At 38.2% G+C, this 19794-nt stretch overlaps 1 protein-coding gene across 1 annotated transcript; it reads left to right on the forward strand.

The window, feature by feature from the left end:
• The first annotated feature begins 160 nt into the window (after positions 1-160).
• alg10 (ALG10 alpha-1,2-mannosyltransferase) lies at positions 161-3308 on the forward strand. Its single transcript, XM_019089122.2, has 3 exons — positions 161-523; positions 601-798; positions 1963-3308. The coding sequence occupies exons 1-3, from the start codon at positions 359-361 to the stop codon at positions 3016-3018; spliced, it is 1419 nt and encodes a 472-aa protein (XP_018944667.2). The 5' UTR covers positions 161-358; the 3' UTR covers positions 3019-3308.
• The last annotated feature ends 16486 nt before the right edge of the window (positions 3309-19794 follow it).

Below are 19794 nucleotides of genomic sequence, written 5' to 3' on the forward strand. Positions count from 1 at the left end.
GAACATATCATAGTATAGGTGATGTGCGTATTTCAATCTGACTACATTATTACTTACAGCAGATTTATTACTATTTTAATAGTCTGAGACAACATCGGGGTGGAACTGATTGTTCACGCTTTCGGTTTAGACACGGACGCTAGTATGTGACGCACCGATAAGCTGTCAAAAAAAAAAAATCAAAACTTAAAAATGCGCTTTTTGCAAATTTGAGATTGTGCACATTTTTGACACTCTGAAGCAAGCTCGATTACAAGGAATGAATGCGTCGCATACTATCTTACTCATCCTCGTATATCATTCATTTCCATAAGTGTATTATCAAAGATCGAGTGTTTTTGTGTTTCTTCGAATAAGGATGGAGAGATTTGAGGTTTATATCTTCACTGCTCTGTGCAGCATTAACTTTCTCATATCCTGCCTTCTGTTCTCCAAAATCACACGGGAGCAGAGAGATCCGTACATGGATGAGATATTCCATGTTCCTCAAGCCCAGAAGTACTGTGAGGGGAAGTTTCATGAGGTAGGATTGTTAATGATGATTGAATTTCTCAGTGTGTGTGTTTTTGGACATTAATGCCCATGTGTCGATTTCCACAGTGGGATCCGATGATCACCACTCTTCCCGGGTTGTATCTGGCATCAGTGGGTCTGATCAGGCCGGTGGTGTGGCTGGCGGATCTGAAGGGCAGTGTGGTCTGCTCTACTGCCATGCTGAGATTCATCAATCTGCTCTTTAACAGTGGGAATCTCTACATACTCTATCTGATCATCTGCAGACTGCACATGAAAGATAAGGTTTCTGATTTATTTGATTTTTCTTTAAGTTTAGTTGGGATTTTCCATTACAGGCTCATAATTTAATTGCCTTTTTAAAAAATATTGAAAAATGCCCTAAATAATCTGGTTGATCAAAGTGTAAAATGTGTCGTTTTCATATTGTTTGCGATGTTAATGACGTTTTATAACAATTTATAACGTAATGTTTATAAAAAGGGTTGTTATCATGGTAATAACAGCCGATTTGACTAAATTTCTAATTAAAAATCAAATTTTCTTGATTTTAATGCGCTTCACAATAATAATAATTTATTATTGAGGGGATGTGTGTGTAGGAGGCAAGCCAAAAACATAGAAAAACTGACAATTTTATTATTATTTAATCTTATCACACTAGTAGGCATGGAACAAGTTTTTTTTTGTAAATGTAACATAGAAAAAAAAATGTGTGTGTGTATATATACACACACACACACACACACACATTTTTTGTACTTTTTTATGTATATTAATAGTAAATCTATTTTTTCACCGATTATCTGAAGTAACGGTGACTGTTATTTACTGATTTACAACTCATAATTGTTGGGTGTTGGTGGTTGCTAAGATGTGAAGTTATGTAAAAAAAAAATAAAAAAAAAAAAAAAAAAAATAAGCATAATAATTTTATTATATATTAAAAAAAAAAAGATAAACCATAACCAAATCATTTGTTACAGTTATATAATATATAATACATATATAAGCATATATAATATATTATATACACACATATATATATATTAATTATATATATACACACACACACACACACACACACACACAGATATATATATATATATATAATTACCATACAGGACAGAATTTTCAATAAATATAATAGTCATTTCATAGTAAATACACAGTAACTAAATATTGTCATTAACCATAGAAACTGTTGCTTGCACATTTTTTATGTGGTTGCTAAGATTGGGTTGGATTGCAGTCTATTTTATTTTTAGCCTTTTTTTAATTGTCCACCAGGTGAAAATTAGAAAATGCAGAGCTTCAACAAAGGCACCTGGCAACCACCCAAAACAACTTAGCAATTGTATAGTCTTGTATTTAAGTTGAGTGACGCCTTCAGATCAACTGTAAAGTGTAATATACTATGGTGTTATATTTCCCTCTTTCCCTCTCTAGTCCCGTTCTGCCGCTCGTCGAATATTCTCTGCCCTGGCCCTGTCCACGTTTCCAGTGCTGTACTTTTTCACCTTCCTGTATTACACTGACGCTGGCTCCACATTCTTCACCCTCTTCATGTATCTCATGACGCTGTATGGAAGCCACAAAGCAGCGGCGCTTCTCGGCGTCTGCGCAGTCCTCTTCCGCCAGACCAACATCATCTGGGTGGCGTTCTGCGCTGGCACCATGGTGGCTCAAAAAATGGACGAGAGCTGGCGGACTGAATCGAAGAAGCGAGACGAAAAATCACCTTCTCAGGTCCCTCTAACCATCAATGGGGCAATGAGAGTGATGCGTTTCCTGTTGGAATTCTTCAAAACGCCCAGTAATATAAAAGCAGTGGTCTTGTCGACATGGCCATATATTGCCGTAGCTGTTGTTTTTGCAGTTTTCGTCGTGTTGAACGATGGAATTGTGGTTGGAGATCGTAGTAGTCACGAAGCATGTCTGAACTTTCCTCAGATTTTCTATTTCCTGTCATTTACTCTTCTATTTTCTCTTCCTACCTCACTGAGTTACCAAAGAGTAGTCAGGTTTCTGCAGTCTTTAAGAAAGCAGCCTTTAATTTATGCCGTACTGATGATGTTCTCCCTGTTTTTAGTCTGGAAATTCACATTTGTTCACAAATACCTGCTTGCAGACAACAGACACTTTCCATTTTATGTATGGAAGAGGATTTTCCAGAGACACGAGTTTGTCCGTTTCCTGTTAGTCCCTGGATACGTGTTTGCAGCATGGAACTTTCTTGATACTTTGAGGTCCAAGTCGTTGTTCTGGTTCCTGTGTTTCGCCGTGTGTCTGGTGGCGGCTACTGTTCCACAGAAACTCCTGGAGTTCCGATATTTTATCCTTCCGTATCTGTTGTATCGCGTCCACATCCCTGTACCGTCTTTACCCAGACTTCTGCTTGAGTTCGGCCTCTTCACCGCAGTTAACGCAGCTACAGTTTACATATTCATCTATAAAACATTTCAGTGGCCCTACAGTACGGCTGCACAAAGATTCATGTGGTGACAGAAATATGAATTACAATTCTTATACTCACGTTTTCTATCCACAGAGGAAAAGTAGCGATGTTTTCACTATTTACCAATTTAAATGTGATCCCACGACTTTGAAATACCATTGAGCCATGCTCCAGCTTTGTTTTGCTGTTATTGTTATGTTAATTAGTTTGTTATAAACCACTGATGATATTATTTGTAAATGTATAAGCAGGATTTCGTTTTCGTTTACTGTATGCTATAATACATATATGTGTATGCAGTTACTGTTAAATTAAACCATTCCACTGACCAACCCAATCAGAATTCATTTTTGTTGTGATTTTGCCTAATATTATGTTATGTTTGTTTATTAAATGCTGTTTGAGTTCATTTAATTAGGATAATGATTATGGTGGCTGTTGTTGATTGTGTTCATTGTTGTGTAATTTTATTTTGTCTTATTTTTTATGGTAGACATCAGGTTTCACATTTTTGAATGTTAATTTCTCATTGTAATTGATTTGTGTCTGTGTTTTTCAAATTCTTATTTGTCTTTCCTCTCATTCTTTGTTTGGGATATTAAAGTCATTTTGATACATAAACATGGCTAAATACATTCATTATCTCCGTAACTTTAAGTTTTTTATTAGGATTTCTGGTTTAGTAAAGCCTGCAACTGATGCAATGATGCATTAATAAAATGATAATATTGTTTGAATTAATGACGATTTGAGAGAAGAGAGTTACACATTACCTAACAGTTTTATTCATTAGCCCAGAGACACATTGAACAAACTGTAACTTGTAAATTTACTCTTGGTGCCCCTGATCCAGTCTCATATTCTTGAAAATACAGAGATGTTTTACTTTCATAAAAACATTTAGGAAAGCTAGCACTGAAGCAGTTGGATGATAGCCCATATGACGATTCACAATAACTTTAACTGTGTTTAAATCACTCATGGGTAGGTTTATCTAAGATATAATAAAGTATTCATTGCTTTATATTAGATTTAATTATTCTCAGCAATGTCACTGCATTGAAATGTACTTCTAAATAATAGTATATTATAATGTTGTAGCGTATCAGACCCGAACCAGACAAATTAAAGATTCGATCAGGACCATGGTTGAAACATGAGGAGCCAAATTCCTCAGAAAGGCAACAGGATGTTGTAAATCAATTCCTAGTGCAACAAGTCAGAAGCAAGTCCACTAACCAGCCAACTCTTTCACAGAACAGCTTTCAACATTAACACCATTAGAACAATTATTGACAATTTAAATTCGGAAAAGAGATTGTCAAATTTGGGGCAAGTAATCAAGATTGATGGTCAAAGAGATGCACAGCCTGACCATCACATGTAAACCCATGAGAGTAGACAAGATCGTTGGATTGACTTCCCCCCACCTAGCAGAACCAGACTGAAATTCCTAAGGGGACCCTTTTAACCCTCTGGGAGTCTGAGGGTATTTTTGGGGCCTGGAGAAGTTTTGTCATGCCCTGACATTTGTGCTTTTTTCAGTTTCTTATAAATATCTAAATGGCTAAAGTCTAATCTCACTGTAATCAGCACAAACTAGGCTATAATAATATGTGAGCAGCATGTATGTACATGATTGTGTTTTTTGAGAAAAAAAATGTTATGCGTGGTTAGTGAAAACTAAAAATGTTAAATCACTTGAATAAGGCAATAAAACACATACAGAAAATTGGTTCCCGGGAATTTTGAGAACTGGAGCTTGTAGCCTAGAATTTTTTTTTTTCTAAATGTTGTGAAAATCATCTTGTTTACTCACTTCCATATATTGTTTTAATTTTCTAAGACACTTTTTGTTGGTAAAAGTCATATGCGAGTAGGCGTCAATTATCATGAATTCACACCTGAGAAGACAAAGACCTGCATAATGAGCTGCATAATGAGCCATTCAGTCAGCTGTGTCACTGAGAGGGATGAGTTACAAGAAAGAATCTGAGGACAAAATAAATGTACATAATTTTATGTTTGTAGTTTATTTAGAATATATTTAATTATCCCACAACATAATTTAATATTCACTTGTGAGTGCAGTTAAACAGTTTATTAGGAAAAATCAAAGCTGACTTTCAAACTGAATTTCTTGCATCATTACTCCAGTCACACAATCCTTCAGAAATCCTTTTAACAATCTTATTTTCTACAAAAAACATTTATTGTTATTATTATCATTATTATTATTATTATTATTATTATTATTAATGTTGAAAAGAGCTGAGAATATTTTTTTTAGGTTTTTTAGGGGGGATAATTGAAAGAACAGCAATGATTTTTTTATTTATATTATTTACATCAAGCTTTTGAATGGTATAGTAGTGTATATTGTTATTGAAACTTAATAATATTTCACTTGATTATACATTTAGTCAGGAATTATAGTTTTGGAAAAAGTCTTTGGAAAAAGTCTAACTAGTAAAATGTTTACACGTTATGTGAAAACTAGTACAAGTATATAAATAAATAAAAAGAGACTTACTCATGTTTATGATCTCTGCTGAATAAAGTGCTTTATTCTTTTTTCTGAGGAAATCCAAATCTCAAATCCTCAACCACATCACATCTTTTTGCGGTGAATCATGTCTTATTCCTCTCATCGCGAAGCAAACAGTAAAATAAAAAAAAACTTCAGGCACAATCTTGCTGCGTTGTCTTCTGTTGTGTGGGCGTATTCAAAAGCCGCGCGCTTCAGTGAAACATTTGAATCTCAATAGCGCGCTCGGCGCGGAGGCGTGGTCGCATTAGAAGATAATGAAGGCAGACGTGAAAAACGGACATCGCGTTGTTTTCATATGGATTACTTTATCACAGAATATTTGTTTTCAGCAGCACTTGTTTAGTTTAAAAGTAGACATGTCAGGCTTTCTATAGATATCTCTCTCATGTCTCTTCGTTGAGTATTCACTGAGTTACAGTTCATTTTAATGACGCATTTGTAACTGAAGATCAGCGCAGACAAAGGCTGCAGACAGCACTCCTTGTTTGTTATCTTTATTTTATAAGTGCACAAAGTTTTGTTGTTTATTATGTCTGTATACAAAAAAAAGTAGACCCTTTACAGATTCGATTGATGTATTGCTCTTATCTGTACGATCAAAACTGAAAGTGTAATTTAAGTTCTTTTCGGGGTTATCAGGAGAAAATACCCCAAAACGCGTATACGCGTTAATCGACTTCAGAGGGTTAACCTGTGCTCTCCACAGAACATCCTTATGTCAAAGAAAAGCAGAGAAACTGTCTTTAACAGATGAACACAAAAAGACTTCTAAAGGAATATCAGTCCATTGCTTAACTCCATATCATTAATGAAACCCACACATTTGACTATCATGTTTCTAATCACTTATTGTGTATGTCTTTTTAATAACTATTGAATAGCTTAAGTATTCATATTCATGTTTAGTATGTGTGTGTTCGAATCTTCTTGCTTGAAACGTTTCTGACCATCAGTTATATGTCAAATGTATCATATTCTTATCAAAGGAATCATGTCCAAAATTATATCCTGCAAGAGCGGGAAAATTCGGACCACGTGATTGATAAGATAACATATGATTTATGAATGGGTAGGACAAAAATCGCAACACCCCGAGCAAAGACAATATCTAATTGGTCAAGACAACATTTGAGGTGTGGCCAAATGGCCAGTTTAAATACTCAGGACACCATCAAATTTAGCTTTTTAGCCTGCTTTTAGCTATGGCTTTTCAGCTGATGCTTTTAGTCATCACTTTTAGCGTTCTTTGAGCACTGTTCCAGTGTGCTTCGGCCTGCACGTCTGCTGCTACTTAGCCACGATGAGAAGAAACACCACCTAGTCTTGTCAAACTTTACTTCTATTCTTTTACTTTAGTTATTTTTCTTTTCCGTTTGAGAGTTTCGTGTCGGCCGTGTCTCCGAGTCTGACCTCGAGTGTCCGTTCAACTTCAACCAGCCATGTGGTTCTTTAGATGTCACGTTTAAGACTACTGAACTTCCAGCCAATCAGCAACCTCGGGAAACCCCCTTTTCAAGGACAACAAAGGGAACCCCCTTTACACAGGCAACACAAGTAACGTGCCTCCAGACTAAGCTGAACTGGTGTATCTAATATAATTTTAACCTCATTGAGGAACTCAGTGCGAGGGTTAATTAAGTGATTAATGGCTGTTCATGTCTATGCAATTTCACGTATTGCTGTAAACTTGGGATTTCACATTTTCATTCTTAAACCCACTCTTTCCTAACTTTCTATCTTCCTGCAACTTGTGTGAATGTGAGTGCGTATGCTTATGTGTTAGATTAGTTTATATGTCTTAGATTTATCTAATAAAGCCTTATTCATATTGAAAAAAGAAGTATCTTGTGTTTTGTGCTTACAAGTTAATGTCTTAAACTGCCGATCTTGTTACTGTGCTAATTAAGTGTTTTCACTATACTTTGGATATTAATATCTATTGCAGAGTTGATGTTATACGGCTTGTCCAACGAATCGCTGGCCGTTTCAGTGATCAGCCGTGAAACAGTGATTCTGTTCAAATTCCCTTTAAAATCTTAAATGATTCCCTTTGAGCTAAATTGACCTGTTTCCCTTACAATGTTATTATATGATGGAATGCTAGTATTTGTCACATATCACATGTTAGAGGAGGAGCACTTCTCTCTTCTATAAAACGTCTGCTGGCTTCATCTGTAACCTGAGATCCTGCAAACAAGGATAAAGTAAGTAAAACCTTCAGTTTTTTTCCCCTTACCAATATGATTTTTTTTTAAAAAAGCTAGTTTTCTACTTCATAATTCACATAATATTTGATATTGAAGGTGTTTAATCATTTGAGAATATCTGAAAAAAGATTTTTTAAACCTAATACGCAATTCTAAAATTTCCAGACTTTTCTCAGACTACAATGACAACGTCTGAAAACCATTCGCACAAAGAGTAGAAAGCAGAATGCTCTGCTATCAAGAAACAATCTGGGATGGAGAATGAGGAGGAAAAAAGGAGCCAGGAAATTCCAGCCTTGACCAGCTTGAAACTGAGATCAGTAAACTCAGCATTAAGGTAATGGTAGAACAATGCATACTCTATGGTTGTAACAAGTAGACTCAGAGACAGAAGGTCAGTATAAACTGGAACGTTTTATTATCACAGGTGAGCTCAGAGAAGATATGAGAGGTAAACAGGTGAGCAGATCCGTGAATGATATAATTACTTTGAGGTGGAATGGGTGAGTGACGATCTCTTCTCTCTTACAGGAGTATAGGATGAATGACTGGTAGAACGGGAGGAGCACACACCTCAGTGGAGACGCTGGACCTTTCCTTGGAAGGATAACGGAGGAGATATTCGCTGGAGAAGGGGAGAGGAGGTAAGTAGACAGGTAAGGTGTGTGCTTATGTATGGTGGCTGAGTGGTGAGTGGATTACGATCAGGTGCCGGTGATTAATACTCGGGAGATGGGGTGTGCTGGGATTGGCTGGGGAATGAGCCTGACCGATCTGTGACAGTACCCCCTCCTCCACGGCCCGCTCCTGAGGGCCGAATACCCCGAAGACGTGGTGGTCTTCCTCTACCCCGCGGGGCTGGATGATCGGGATGTGTCGTGTGGAACTCTTCCAGAAGTACGGGGTCTAGGATATCGTCTCTGGGGACCCAGGAGCGTTCTTCGGGGCCATAGCCTTCCTAGTCGACTAAGTATTCCAATCTACCACCACGGCGCCGGGATTCCAGAATTTCCTTGACCTTATAAACCGATCCTTCTTCCAGGAGCAATGGGAGAGGGTTTTCCTCTGTCTGGTTAGGCTCTGTGGACACAGAAGAATGAAAGGGTTTAAGGAGTGATACGTGAAAGGTGGGGTGAATTTTATATTGTGGTGGGAGTTGCAGTTTGTAAGTGACTGGATTGATCTGTTCCAGGATGGTGAAGGGACCGACAAATCTGGGACTTAACTTCTTGCAGGGCAGACGCAGTCTGATGTCACGGGTGGACAGCCAGACCTTCTGACCTGGCTGGTAAGTGGGGGCTGTGGCTCTGCGAAGGTTGGCTGTCATCTTCTGCCTGCACACTGCCTGTTGTAGGTGGTAGTGAGCATCGTCCCAGACTCTCTCGCTCTCCCGGAACCAGTAATCAACGGCGGGAACGTCGGAGGGCTCTCCTGACCAGGGAAATAGTGGGGGCTGGTAACCGAGCACACACTGGAATGGCGTCAGACCAGTTGATGGTTGACGTAGAGAGTTCTGGGCGTACTCAGCCCAGCCCAGGAACTGGTTCCAGGAGTCTTGGTGGCCATGGCAGAAGGTTCGTAGGAAACGTCCAACTTCTTGTATCTTTCGTTCGGTTTGTCCATTAGATTGGGGATGATAGCCGAAGGAGAGACTTACTGACCGTAGGAGCTTGAAGAAGGATTTCCATACTCTGGATATAAATTGTGGACCATGATCTGACACGATGTCCTCTGGAATGCCATACTGTCTGAAGACCCAGTTGAATAGGAGTTCTGCTGTCTCCAGAGCTGTAGGTAGACCCTTGAGGGGAATGAGGCGACAGAACTTGGAGAATCGATCGATTATGACTAGAATGCAGGTGTTACCGTCAGAGGGGGGGGGGGCGGTAATGAAGTCAACTCCAAGGTGTGACCATGGATGGTTAGGTATGGGTAACAGGAACAATTTGCCGGCAGGGAGGTGACGGGAACTTTTGGAGATGGCACACTCTGGACAACCTTGCACGAACCTTCTCACATCCTTTGCCATGTTGGGCCACCAGAAGCGGTCTTTTAGCAGTGAGAGAGTGGCGTCAGCCCCGGGGTGGCCAGTGCCCAAGGAGGAGTGCGTGGTGTGGATGAGAGGAGTGTGCTTTGTCTGTGGTACATATCGGTGTCCTGGGGGGCAGCCCGGCGGAGTGGCGGGAGCATCTTTGGTGGTGACTGGAGGAGTTATCCACTGGATGGGACTGGAAATGAGATTAGTGGGGATTATTTTTTCTGGTTCCTCAACTGCATCCTCTGAGGCATGGTTACAGGACAAGGCGTCGGTTTTGATATTACTGGGACCTGGTCTATAGGAAATAGTGAACTTGAACCTGGTGAAGAACAAGGCCCACCTGGCCTGGCGGGGATTCAAGCGTTTTGCGTCACGGAGGTATTGTAGAGTCTTGTGATCAGTTAATACTAAAAAAGGATGAGCCGCTCCCTCCAACCAATGTCTCCGTTTTTCTAGAGCCAGTTTGATTGCCAATAGTTCTCAGTTGCTGATGTCATAAGTCTTCTCCACCGGGCTGAGCTTAATTGAGAAGAAGGCACATGGGTGGAGTTTCGGTGGATTCCCCTGCCGCTGGGAGAGAACAGCTCCCACTCCTGTTGTAGAGGCATCAACTTCGACCACAAAAGGGAGCTCAGGGTTAGGGTAAACAAGGAGTGGAGCACTGGTGAAGGCTCTTTTAAGGGCAGCGAATGCTTCGGTGGCAGCTGGTGTCCAGGACAGAGACTCGGGCTTGCCTCTAAGAAGGTTGGTTAATGGACTAGTGATGGAGCTGTAGTTCTGTATGAAGCGGCGATAGAAATTGGAGAATCCTAGAAAACGTTGAAGTTCCTTGATAGTTGTGGGTAATGGCCAGGATGAAATTGGCTCTATCTTCCTCTCGTCCATGTGGATGCCAGTGTTGTCTATTACATATCCCAGGAACTGTACAGAGGGGTGGTGGAAGGTACATTTTTCGGCTTTCAGGAAGATTTGAAATTGTCTTTATCGCTTTAGGACTTCAGTGACGTGTTGGCGGTGTTCAGCCAAGCTCCGGAAGTAGATGAGTATGTCATCTATATAAACGATGATGAAACGGTGAAGGAACTCCCGGAGTACCTCATGCATGAAATCCTGAAAGACAGAAGGGGCATTGACAAGGCCATACGGCATTACCCGATATTCGTAGTGGTCAGTAGGGCTCACAAAAGCTGTCTTACATTCATCTCCCTTGCGTATTCGGATGAGGTTATATGCGCTGCGGAGATCTAATTTGGTGAAAATGGTGGCCCCACGGAGTTGTTCTAATGCTGCTGGGACGAGGGGAAGAGGATAACGGAATTTGATTGTGATGTTGTTCAGTGCCCGGTAATCAATGCAGGGCCGCAAGCCTCCATCCTTCTTTGCCACAAAGAAAAAAACTGGACGCAGCAGGGGAGGTGGATGGGACTATATAGCCTTGTTTGAGGGCTTCCTCCACATACTCCTCCATGGCCTTCTGTTTGGGCAGTGACAGAGGATAGATCTTACCTCAGGGCACTGGCTCACCAGGAATCAGATCAATCGCACAATCCCAGGGACGGTGAGGCGGTAATTGGGATGCTTTCTTGGGACAGAATACATCATGGAACAAATTATAGCAAGGTGGTATCTTGATCGAGCGCTTCTCCAGAGGACTTTCTATGGATGTGGTATTCACTATAAGGGTCTCATGGGTCTTGGCAGGAGGAATGGGAAGATCTGGGAAGCACCCGGGAAAACACTCATCACACCACCGTAGGATTTCTCCTGTGGTCCAGGAAAGAACAGGGTTATGCTGAACCAGCCAGGGGCGACCCAAAATGATGTCTGAAGTGGAACCCTCCAGGACCAAGAAACAGATGGATTCATGATGAAGTAGATCCAAGGAAAGCTGCACGGAACCCACGCTGTGTTTGACATGTCGACTACTGAGTGGCTTTCCCATAATTGTCGCGACTTGGTAGAGGGTTTTGATGGCGGTCGTCGACAGATGGAGTTGGCGGCAGAGGTTTCCAGAGATTAAATTTCCCGCTGACCCAGAGTCGAGGAGAATGGTAACTGGAATAGTAACGTGGGCAGCAGTAAGTTGAGCAGTAGTAGTGAGTGGATTCATTTTTATGGGAGATGGTTTAACCCTCTGTAGACGGCTAATGCGGATATGCGTTTTGAGGCAAATTCTCATGATAAGACCGAAAAGAACTTAAATTACACTTTCAGTTTTGATCGTACTGATAAAAGCAATAAATCAATCGAATCTGTAAAGGGTCTACTTTTATTTGTATGCACACATGATAACAACAAAACTTTGTGCATTTATAAAATAAAGAAAACAAACAGAGTGCGCTGTCTGCAGCCTTGGTCTGCGGTGATCTTTATTTAGAAATGTGTCAATAAAATGAACTGTAACTAAATGAATATTCAACACAGAGACATGAGAGATATATCTATAGAAAGCTTGACATGTCTACTTTTAAACTAAGCAAGTGCTACCAAAAACAAATATTCTGTGATAAAGTAATCCACATGAAAACTACGCGATGTCCGTCTTTCACATCTCCCTTCATTATATCTAATGCGACCACGCCCACGCGCCGAGCACGCTATTGTTATTATAAGCGTCCAAATGAAGCTCACGGCGGGTAACCGCCCTCATCAGAGCAAACAAAGCAACGAGACTGTACTTCACGTTTTTTAAATGTTACTGTTCGCTTCGCGCTGAGAGGAATAAGACATAATTCACCTCAATAAGACCGCTGAGAGGAATAAGATTTGGATTACCTCAGAAAGAAGAATGAAGCGGCTGACCCAGCACAGATAAACATGAGTAAGTCTTTTTTATTATTAATCTACTTGTATTAGTTTTCATATAACTTGTTTCACTAGTTAGTCTTTTTCCAGACTATTATTCCTGACTAAATGTATAATCAGGTGAAACATTATGAAGTTTCATTTACATTATCTCAATGTTTCACGATGCCAGGATTTTTTTTCATTATTTTTTTATGTTCTATAACATAGACAGCTCTGGTGTAAATATTTTTAATGTGTTATACCCCGTCATTGGTGTTTGCAATCGTCTGAGGTAAAAAAAAAAAAATGTGTATCAAGTAAGCTGTAAATATCACTGACAATAAATGTGCTATGTGGTAATTGTGTTCTTTTTTCCTATAAATTACTAATAGTATCAGTGACCATCACAATAATGTTAATAATGCAATTTATTTGCGTAAACAGCATGCTTAGTTTTTATTTCAGATAAATAATAACCTGTTGCAAAGCGAGCCAATGCAAATAAGCAGCCCACTCAGGAACCTGGAACACAGCTAAGACCAAGCGAGGCACACGCTCCCATCTCTTCAACGTCTCTTCAAAAAAGTATGTCTTTCAGAGCACATAAACAATATGCATTTTTGAAATGCCAGGTATGTGATGTTCATTTATATATTTCAACATGACACATTAGCCTGCATTTATTTGATCCAAAATACAGAAAGTTGCACTTTGCTAAAGCAGTAATATTGTGAAATATTTTTACTATTTAAGATAACTGCTTTCTATTTGAATATATTTTAAAATTTAATTTATTCCTGTGATCATAGCTAAATTTTCAGCATCATTACTCCAGTCTTACTCCAAGTGTAACAATATACACTATACCATTTAAAAGTTGGGAGTCAGTATATATATATATATATATATATATATATATATATATATAAAACTTTTCAGAGCACATAAGTGATGTTAATTTTGGTAATGATGTTTGTGTGGATTTTGTTTTTTTATTTAATAATGAAAAAACGCTTCAAAATTAATAATAATAAATGTTTTTTGTTTTTTTTTTGAGTAGCAAATCAGAGTATTAGAATGATTTCTAAAAGATTGTGTGACTGGAGTAAATGATGCTAAAAAAATCAGCTTTGATTGTTCCTAATATACTATTTAACTGCAATCACAAGTGAATCTAAAATTATTTTGTGGGATAATTAAATATATTCTAAATAAACTACAAACCTGAAAATATATACATTTATTTTGTCCTCACATTCTTTCTTGTAACTCTTGGTCACATACCTGACTGAAAGGCTCATTATGTTGGTCTTTGTCTTCTCAGGTGTGAATCATACAAATATTCATGATAGTTGACGCCTACTCGCATATGCCTATTTGAAACAAAAAGTGTCTGAGAAATCTTAAATTAATCTATTGTTTTCTGTGAGTGAGTAAACAAGATGATTTTCACATCATTTTGAAGCAAAAATTCTAGGCTACAAGCTAACCCTAACCAGGTTTGACAGTCTTGTGAACAAATGTTCTCTTAGGTGTTTTATGACCTTATATCAGTGACTTCAAAGTTGTAGTTTTTTTACTAACCACACATAAACGTTGTTTTCTCAAAAACACAATCATGTACATACATGCTATTTACATATTGTAGCCCAGTTTGTACTGATTACAGTGTTATTAGACTTTAGCCATGTATCTATTTATAAGCAACTGAAAAAAAAACAAAAAAAAACAACACAAAAGTCAGGGGACTTCTCCAGGCCCCCAAAACCCCCTAGACCTCAGAGGGTTACTGACACTCACCACCGGGCGTGAGGGACGAAGTGGGCAGGCCAGGATCATATGCCCACTTGAACCGCAATACAAACAGAGACCCTGGGTCAGCCTTCTCTGCCACTCAGCGGGTGTCAACCGATAGGTGTCTGTCTGCATGGGTTCGTGTTCGGGCTCAGGAGGGTTATTGATATCTGGACGGCGGATACGGGGAGTGGGATTGGCTGTAGAGCGGTCCTGGAGGCAAGATTGAACACGGTTGGAACAACGGATAGCTAGTTGGATGAAACGCTCTAGCCCATTGGAGTCATCATAAGCCGCTAGTTGGAGTCGGAGTTTGGGTTCCAGACCCTGACGAAAAGCCATTAGGAGCGAGGCCTCATTCCACCCACTGGAAGTGGCTAGGGTTCTGAACTGGAGAGAGTATTGATGAATGTCATCTTGCTTTGCTTAAGATTGTATAACTGCTCACCAATGGATGAATCTCCTTCAGTGCTCCCAAAAACCTCCCTGAAATGGGCTACAAAGTTCTCCAGAGATCACGTAGCAGGACCGGCTTGCGTCCAAATGGTTTCAGCCCATCTCAGAGCAGGACCTGTGAGTGAAGATATAATGAAGGCAATTTTAGAGTGTTCAGTAGGATACAGTTGTGATTGAGTTTCTAGGGCTAGTGAACATTGCAGCAAGAACCCGTTGCATTCTTCCGCCGTGCCAGAGAAGGGCGCTGGTCTGACCACAGGGCTAGAGAACACTACCGGAGAGGGAGTGCTATGAGCAGTAGTGGTGGCTTTAGAGGGGTTTGCTCTAGCAGGCGAGACTGGAGGAGCTAGTGGAGCCGATGGATGTTGTAATACTCTCCGAAGTGAGTCAACGAGCTCTTGGAAGGGGTCAGGTTTGCTCATCCTGTGAGTCCTGTTGTGGTCCGATCTTCTGTAACAAGTAGACTGAAGGTCAGTATAAACTGGAACGATTTATTATCACAGGTGAGCTCAGAGAAGATATGAGAGGTAAACAGATGAGCAGATCCATGAATGATATAATTACATTGAGGTGGAATGGGTGAGTGACGATCTCTTCTCTCTTACAGGAGTATAGGAAGAATGACTGGTAGAATGGGAGGAGCACACACCTCAGTGGAGACGCTGGAGCTTTTCTTGGAAGGATAACGAAGGAGATATTCACTGGAGAAGGGAAGAGGAGGTAAGTAGACAGGTAAGTCAATACAGTCAATGCTAGTAACTAGACCAGAGGTAGTTTCCACTGTGTCATCACGAGATCGGACAGTGAATGAAGCTGAGGTGTGTGCTTATGTATGGTGGCTGAGTGGTGAGTGGATTACAATCAGGTGCCGGTGATTAATACTCGGGAGATGGGGTGCGCTTGGGATTGGCTGGGGAATGAGCCTGACCGATCTGTGACAATGGTAGATGCCTATACATTTTTCTAGTATATTACATGGAACAGTTCACTTAAAAATTTAAATTCCGCCATGGTTTACTCACTCTTATTTCACCCCAAACCTATATTACTTAGAGTAAGCTTCTTCTAGTTAACATTAATGTAATATTTATTTAATGAACAATACTTTACAGAATTTATTAGTACAAGCTGATGTTGATTGATTGTTGATTGACTAAAAGAAAACTTATAAACATCAAAATCAACCTAGATTCTTATTATTAGTAGTATAATACGTATATTAAGTGCTGTAAAAAGTTGGATGGGGATCAGGGCTATAGTTGAATAAAGGTTGTGTGAACTGTTTATCTCTTTCTAGGACTCATTTGACAGAAAAGGTATCAGAGTCAAATTTTTGATCAATGTTCCAGTGGGAGTGACACCTGAAATGAGCACAAATGCTGAATCACATAGTAAGAAGTTTCTTGATCTGAAAAGTCAAGATTTCAGGGAAGAGGACAGGTTCTGTTATGAGGACATTGCTGTCATTTTTGGCCTTAATGGAAAAGAATCAGATGAAGAAATTATAAAAACTGAATTGAGAAAAACTGTTGAAAGGGAAATCACTTTTAAAAAATGGGGCTTTAAATGGCCAGAAAAGTACAAACCTGATGGAGGTGACACTCTTCCTGAGCGTTTCACTAATACAAAATCTAAAGAAATTAACATCTCCTGTTTTGATAAGACAAGTATAATGATTTGAGGGTTTCTCTGCTGTGTTTGCAAACAAAAACCCAATTATTACACATGATTCAAGACAAAAATATAGTCACACCAAACGATGGACCTGGGCAATTAGCGCTTATACACATGGAGAGCTTGAAGTTACTGAGAAATATAAAAGGGAAAAATATGGAGAAGCACATGAAAAAGACAAGTGTAAGGCAAATGGTTTGTATACATCTTTGTTAATGGGTCTTTTAAAATCAGATGAAGAGGCTCAGAGGATAGTGCAGGAAAAACCTTTTGAGGGACCTGGTGCAGGTCAAGTTTTCAAGGCAGCTGAAGCTGTTCGGCAGTATCTTAAGGACCCAGAACAAGAAGATCCAGAACAGCAAGAAGATCCAGAACAGCAAGAAGATCCAGAACAGCAAGAAGATCCAGAAGACCAACCCTTACCAAAAAGTAGTATATTTCAAGTTTATTTTATTAAGTATACTTAAGTAAAGTTCAAGTATATTTAGACTTTTTGTAAGTATAAGTCAAGTATACTTAAATGTCATTTTAAGTATATTTCTGAGGAGTACATAAAGCCCATTTCTGAGAAGTACATAAAAAGTAAACTAAAAGCATACTTTCCTATTTTTAGTTTAAAAGAAGTATACTAATAGCACACTTGAATAAACTTTTTTTTCGTAAGGGAAGACATGCTAGAAGAGCTTATAGAGCTAAAGTGTGATTGCTAGTAGGTTGGAAGTTTACTTGATTTTACACAGATTGATGTATGATTGAGATGATTTCTGTGCATGTTTTAACATGAAAACAACAGAATATGTTTGCTGTTAATCATGATATTTCTATTAATCAAATCACTTTCAGAAAGAAAGCCACCAAATAAACCTAATTTCTAGACCATCTGAAATTATTTCACTAACAGTTTAGTTTAGAGCAGCAGAAATAGAAAGAATTTATTTTAATATTTGTGATTATCTTTAGTGTACATCATAATCAGTCAAATTAGTAATGAATCACATAATCAACTTTGCAAGACAATTATGTAAAGAGAAAAATAGCTTTGGCTCTTTGTTGCTATGTTTTATGGTGTGGTATGCTTGTTTATTGTTTATTTTCTGTACATTAGCACTTAGTCATTACTAATGTACAGTAATTAGTAATGTTTTTGACATCAATAGCATGTAATAAAAAATTAAATAAAAACTCTAAAATACAATTGATATTTTGTTTTTGTACATTCCCCAGTGACAAGTCTTTCACTAGCAAGTATGCACTAAATAAAGAAAATATAAGTAGAAAGAATTGGTTTACAGGCAGACATGATATATTATTAATTAATTTGTTGCTTGAAAAAATATTTTATATTGTCAGAATACACAACACTTTCTGAATGGGCAAATATTTGCACCACTTTGAGTGTCAGGCATTTTGGTGAGTAGTGGATTATCTAGTGCACTCCAATGAATCACAATAAGAAGTTTATATGCTACACATCCCTCTCAGACACCTCATCTAGATAGATAGATAGATAGATACAGTAGATAGATAGATAGATAGATAGATAGATAGATAGATAGATAGATAGATAGATAGATAGATAGATAGATAGATAGTCTTTATTCACTTATTTTTATTATTTTTTTATTATTTAATGTAGTGGACATCCATCTTATCTTCCACCAGATGGCAGTGTCTGTTTTTTTTTTTTTTTTGTGTTAGATAGATTTTTTTTGTGTGTGTGTGTGTACAATATCCAACTAAAGAGCTATTGGTGGTCATATAATTTCAAAAAGCAATCATGTTGTCATATTTCATATTTTTAACACCTTTAGTTTTTGAATTATTTTTCATACAATTGTTATGCAACTAATGTGGAGCCACACATCTGAATTGATGCAAGTGTGGTCTCTGAGCGAAGATGATAATTATTATCCTAACACACACTGCTGTTATATCCATTTAAGTTATAACAGCAGATATTTGTACATCTTTCAGTGAGATTTTGTTTTGTTTGACTTCTATTTTAGTTTACTATAAATAATACATTTACTATATATGAGTGTTCAGAGTTGCATTAAAAGAAACCATTCTTCTGACTGATCCAATCAGAATATTTTATTTATTTATTTATTTGTGGTAGTTTTGTCTTATGTTCAGTACAAGCAAGCTTCAGTCATTTAAATTATGTTTGTGTATTAAATTTGAGTCTGTTAAATTAGGCTAATTATAGTGGTGACTTGTTTATTGTGTGTGATTATTGTCTTTTTTTCCCTTTTTTCCCCCTTTTTTTGGTAAACATTTGAAATCTCTTGTAATTTTGAATGTACATTTCTCATTGTAGTTGGTTTGTTTGTTTGTTTTTAGTGTTTTTATTGTTCTTTTTGATTTTTTTTGTTTTTTTTGTTTCTTCTGATCTTTGTGATAGTAAATTTGTTTTGATACACAAATATGACTGAATACAATAATTATCTCCAAGTGTTTAATAAGATATTTCTGGTTTCCTAGAACTGTTTAGTTCAGTAAAGCCCGCAGTTGATTTACATATTCTACATTTCAATCCTTGTTCTTTTTTCCTGAAATGAGTGCTATAGAGTATGAATATTCTCAGCATTAGATCATATTTGCCTTCATTGTATGTAAAAGGTGTTGAGAAACAGCTCCTGAGTCAGCAAATCATGGTCATTGTCTTCATGTTCACCTGAAAACTACAGGAGTGGTAAAGCTGGACTGAAAGACAAGTGAATGACAAAACTAAGATACAAACCAGAAGAGTTTCATACTTTGATTGTTCAGATGGCCACACCCAATACATTTCAAAAACACCTGACATGCAGAGAAATCAAACTCTTTTCTTTGAAATGAAAACTGGACATGCAGGCCTAATTAACATATTTGCGTTTGATGGGAGGCAAACAAGTTAGAACTTAAGCGTATAGCGTTAGTTCTGGCAGGTTACGTGAGTCTAGCTTGCATCAGCTGACTCTCAGCTGATCACATCTACTTACAGGAATAGCGTCAGCTGTCTTTGAGTTGATAAATTATATTTATTGGTGTCTGTTTGAGTTCATTTAATTAGGATAGTCATCATAGTGACTGTTGTTCATTGTTGTGTAATTTTATATTTCCTTTTTTTATTTTTTATTGTTGTCTCATATTTTTTATGGTAGACATCAGGGGCATGTTCAAATACAATGTTTTGCTACAGTTTCCGGGTTGAATGACATGTTTCCTGGAAACGGTGTGCAACGGTGTTTGAGATACGTTTTCTCTTGTTTGGTGGTTGTGTCAAAAATGTCATCCCAATCAGCAGCAACATGTAAATAAACCCTGTGGTATT

This window comes from Cyprinus carpio, chromosome B4 (assembly GCF_018340385.1).
Source record: "Cyprinus carpio isolate SPL01 chromosome B4, ASM1834038v1, whole genome shotgun sequence".
Taxonomy (NCBI): domain Eukaryota; kingdom Metazoa; phylum Chordata; class Actinopteri; order Cypriniformes; family Cyprinidae; genus Cyprinus; species Cyprinus carpio.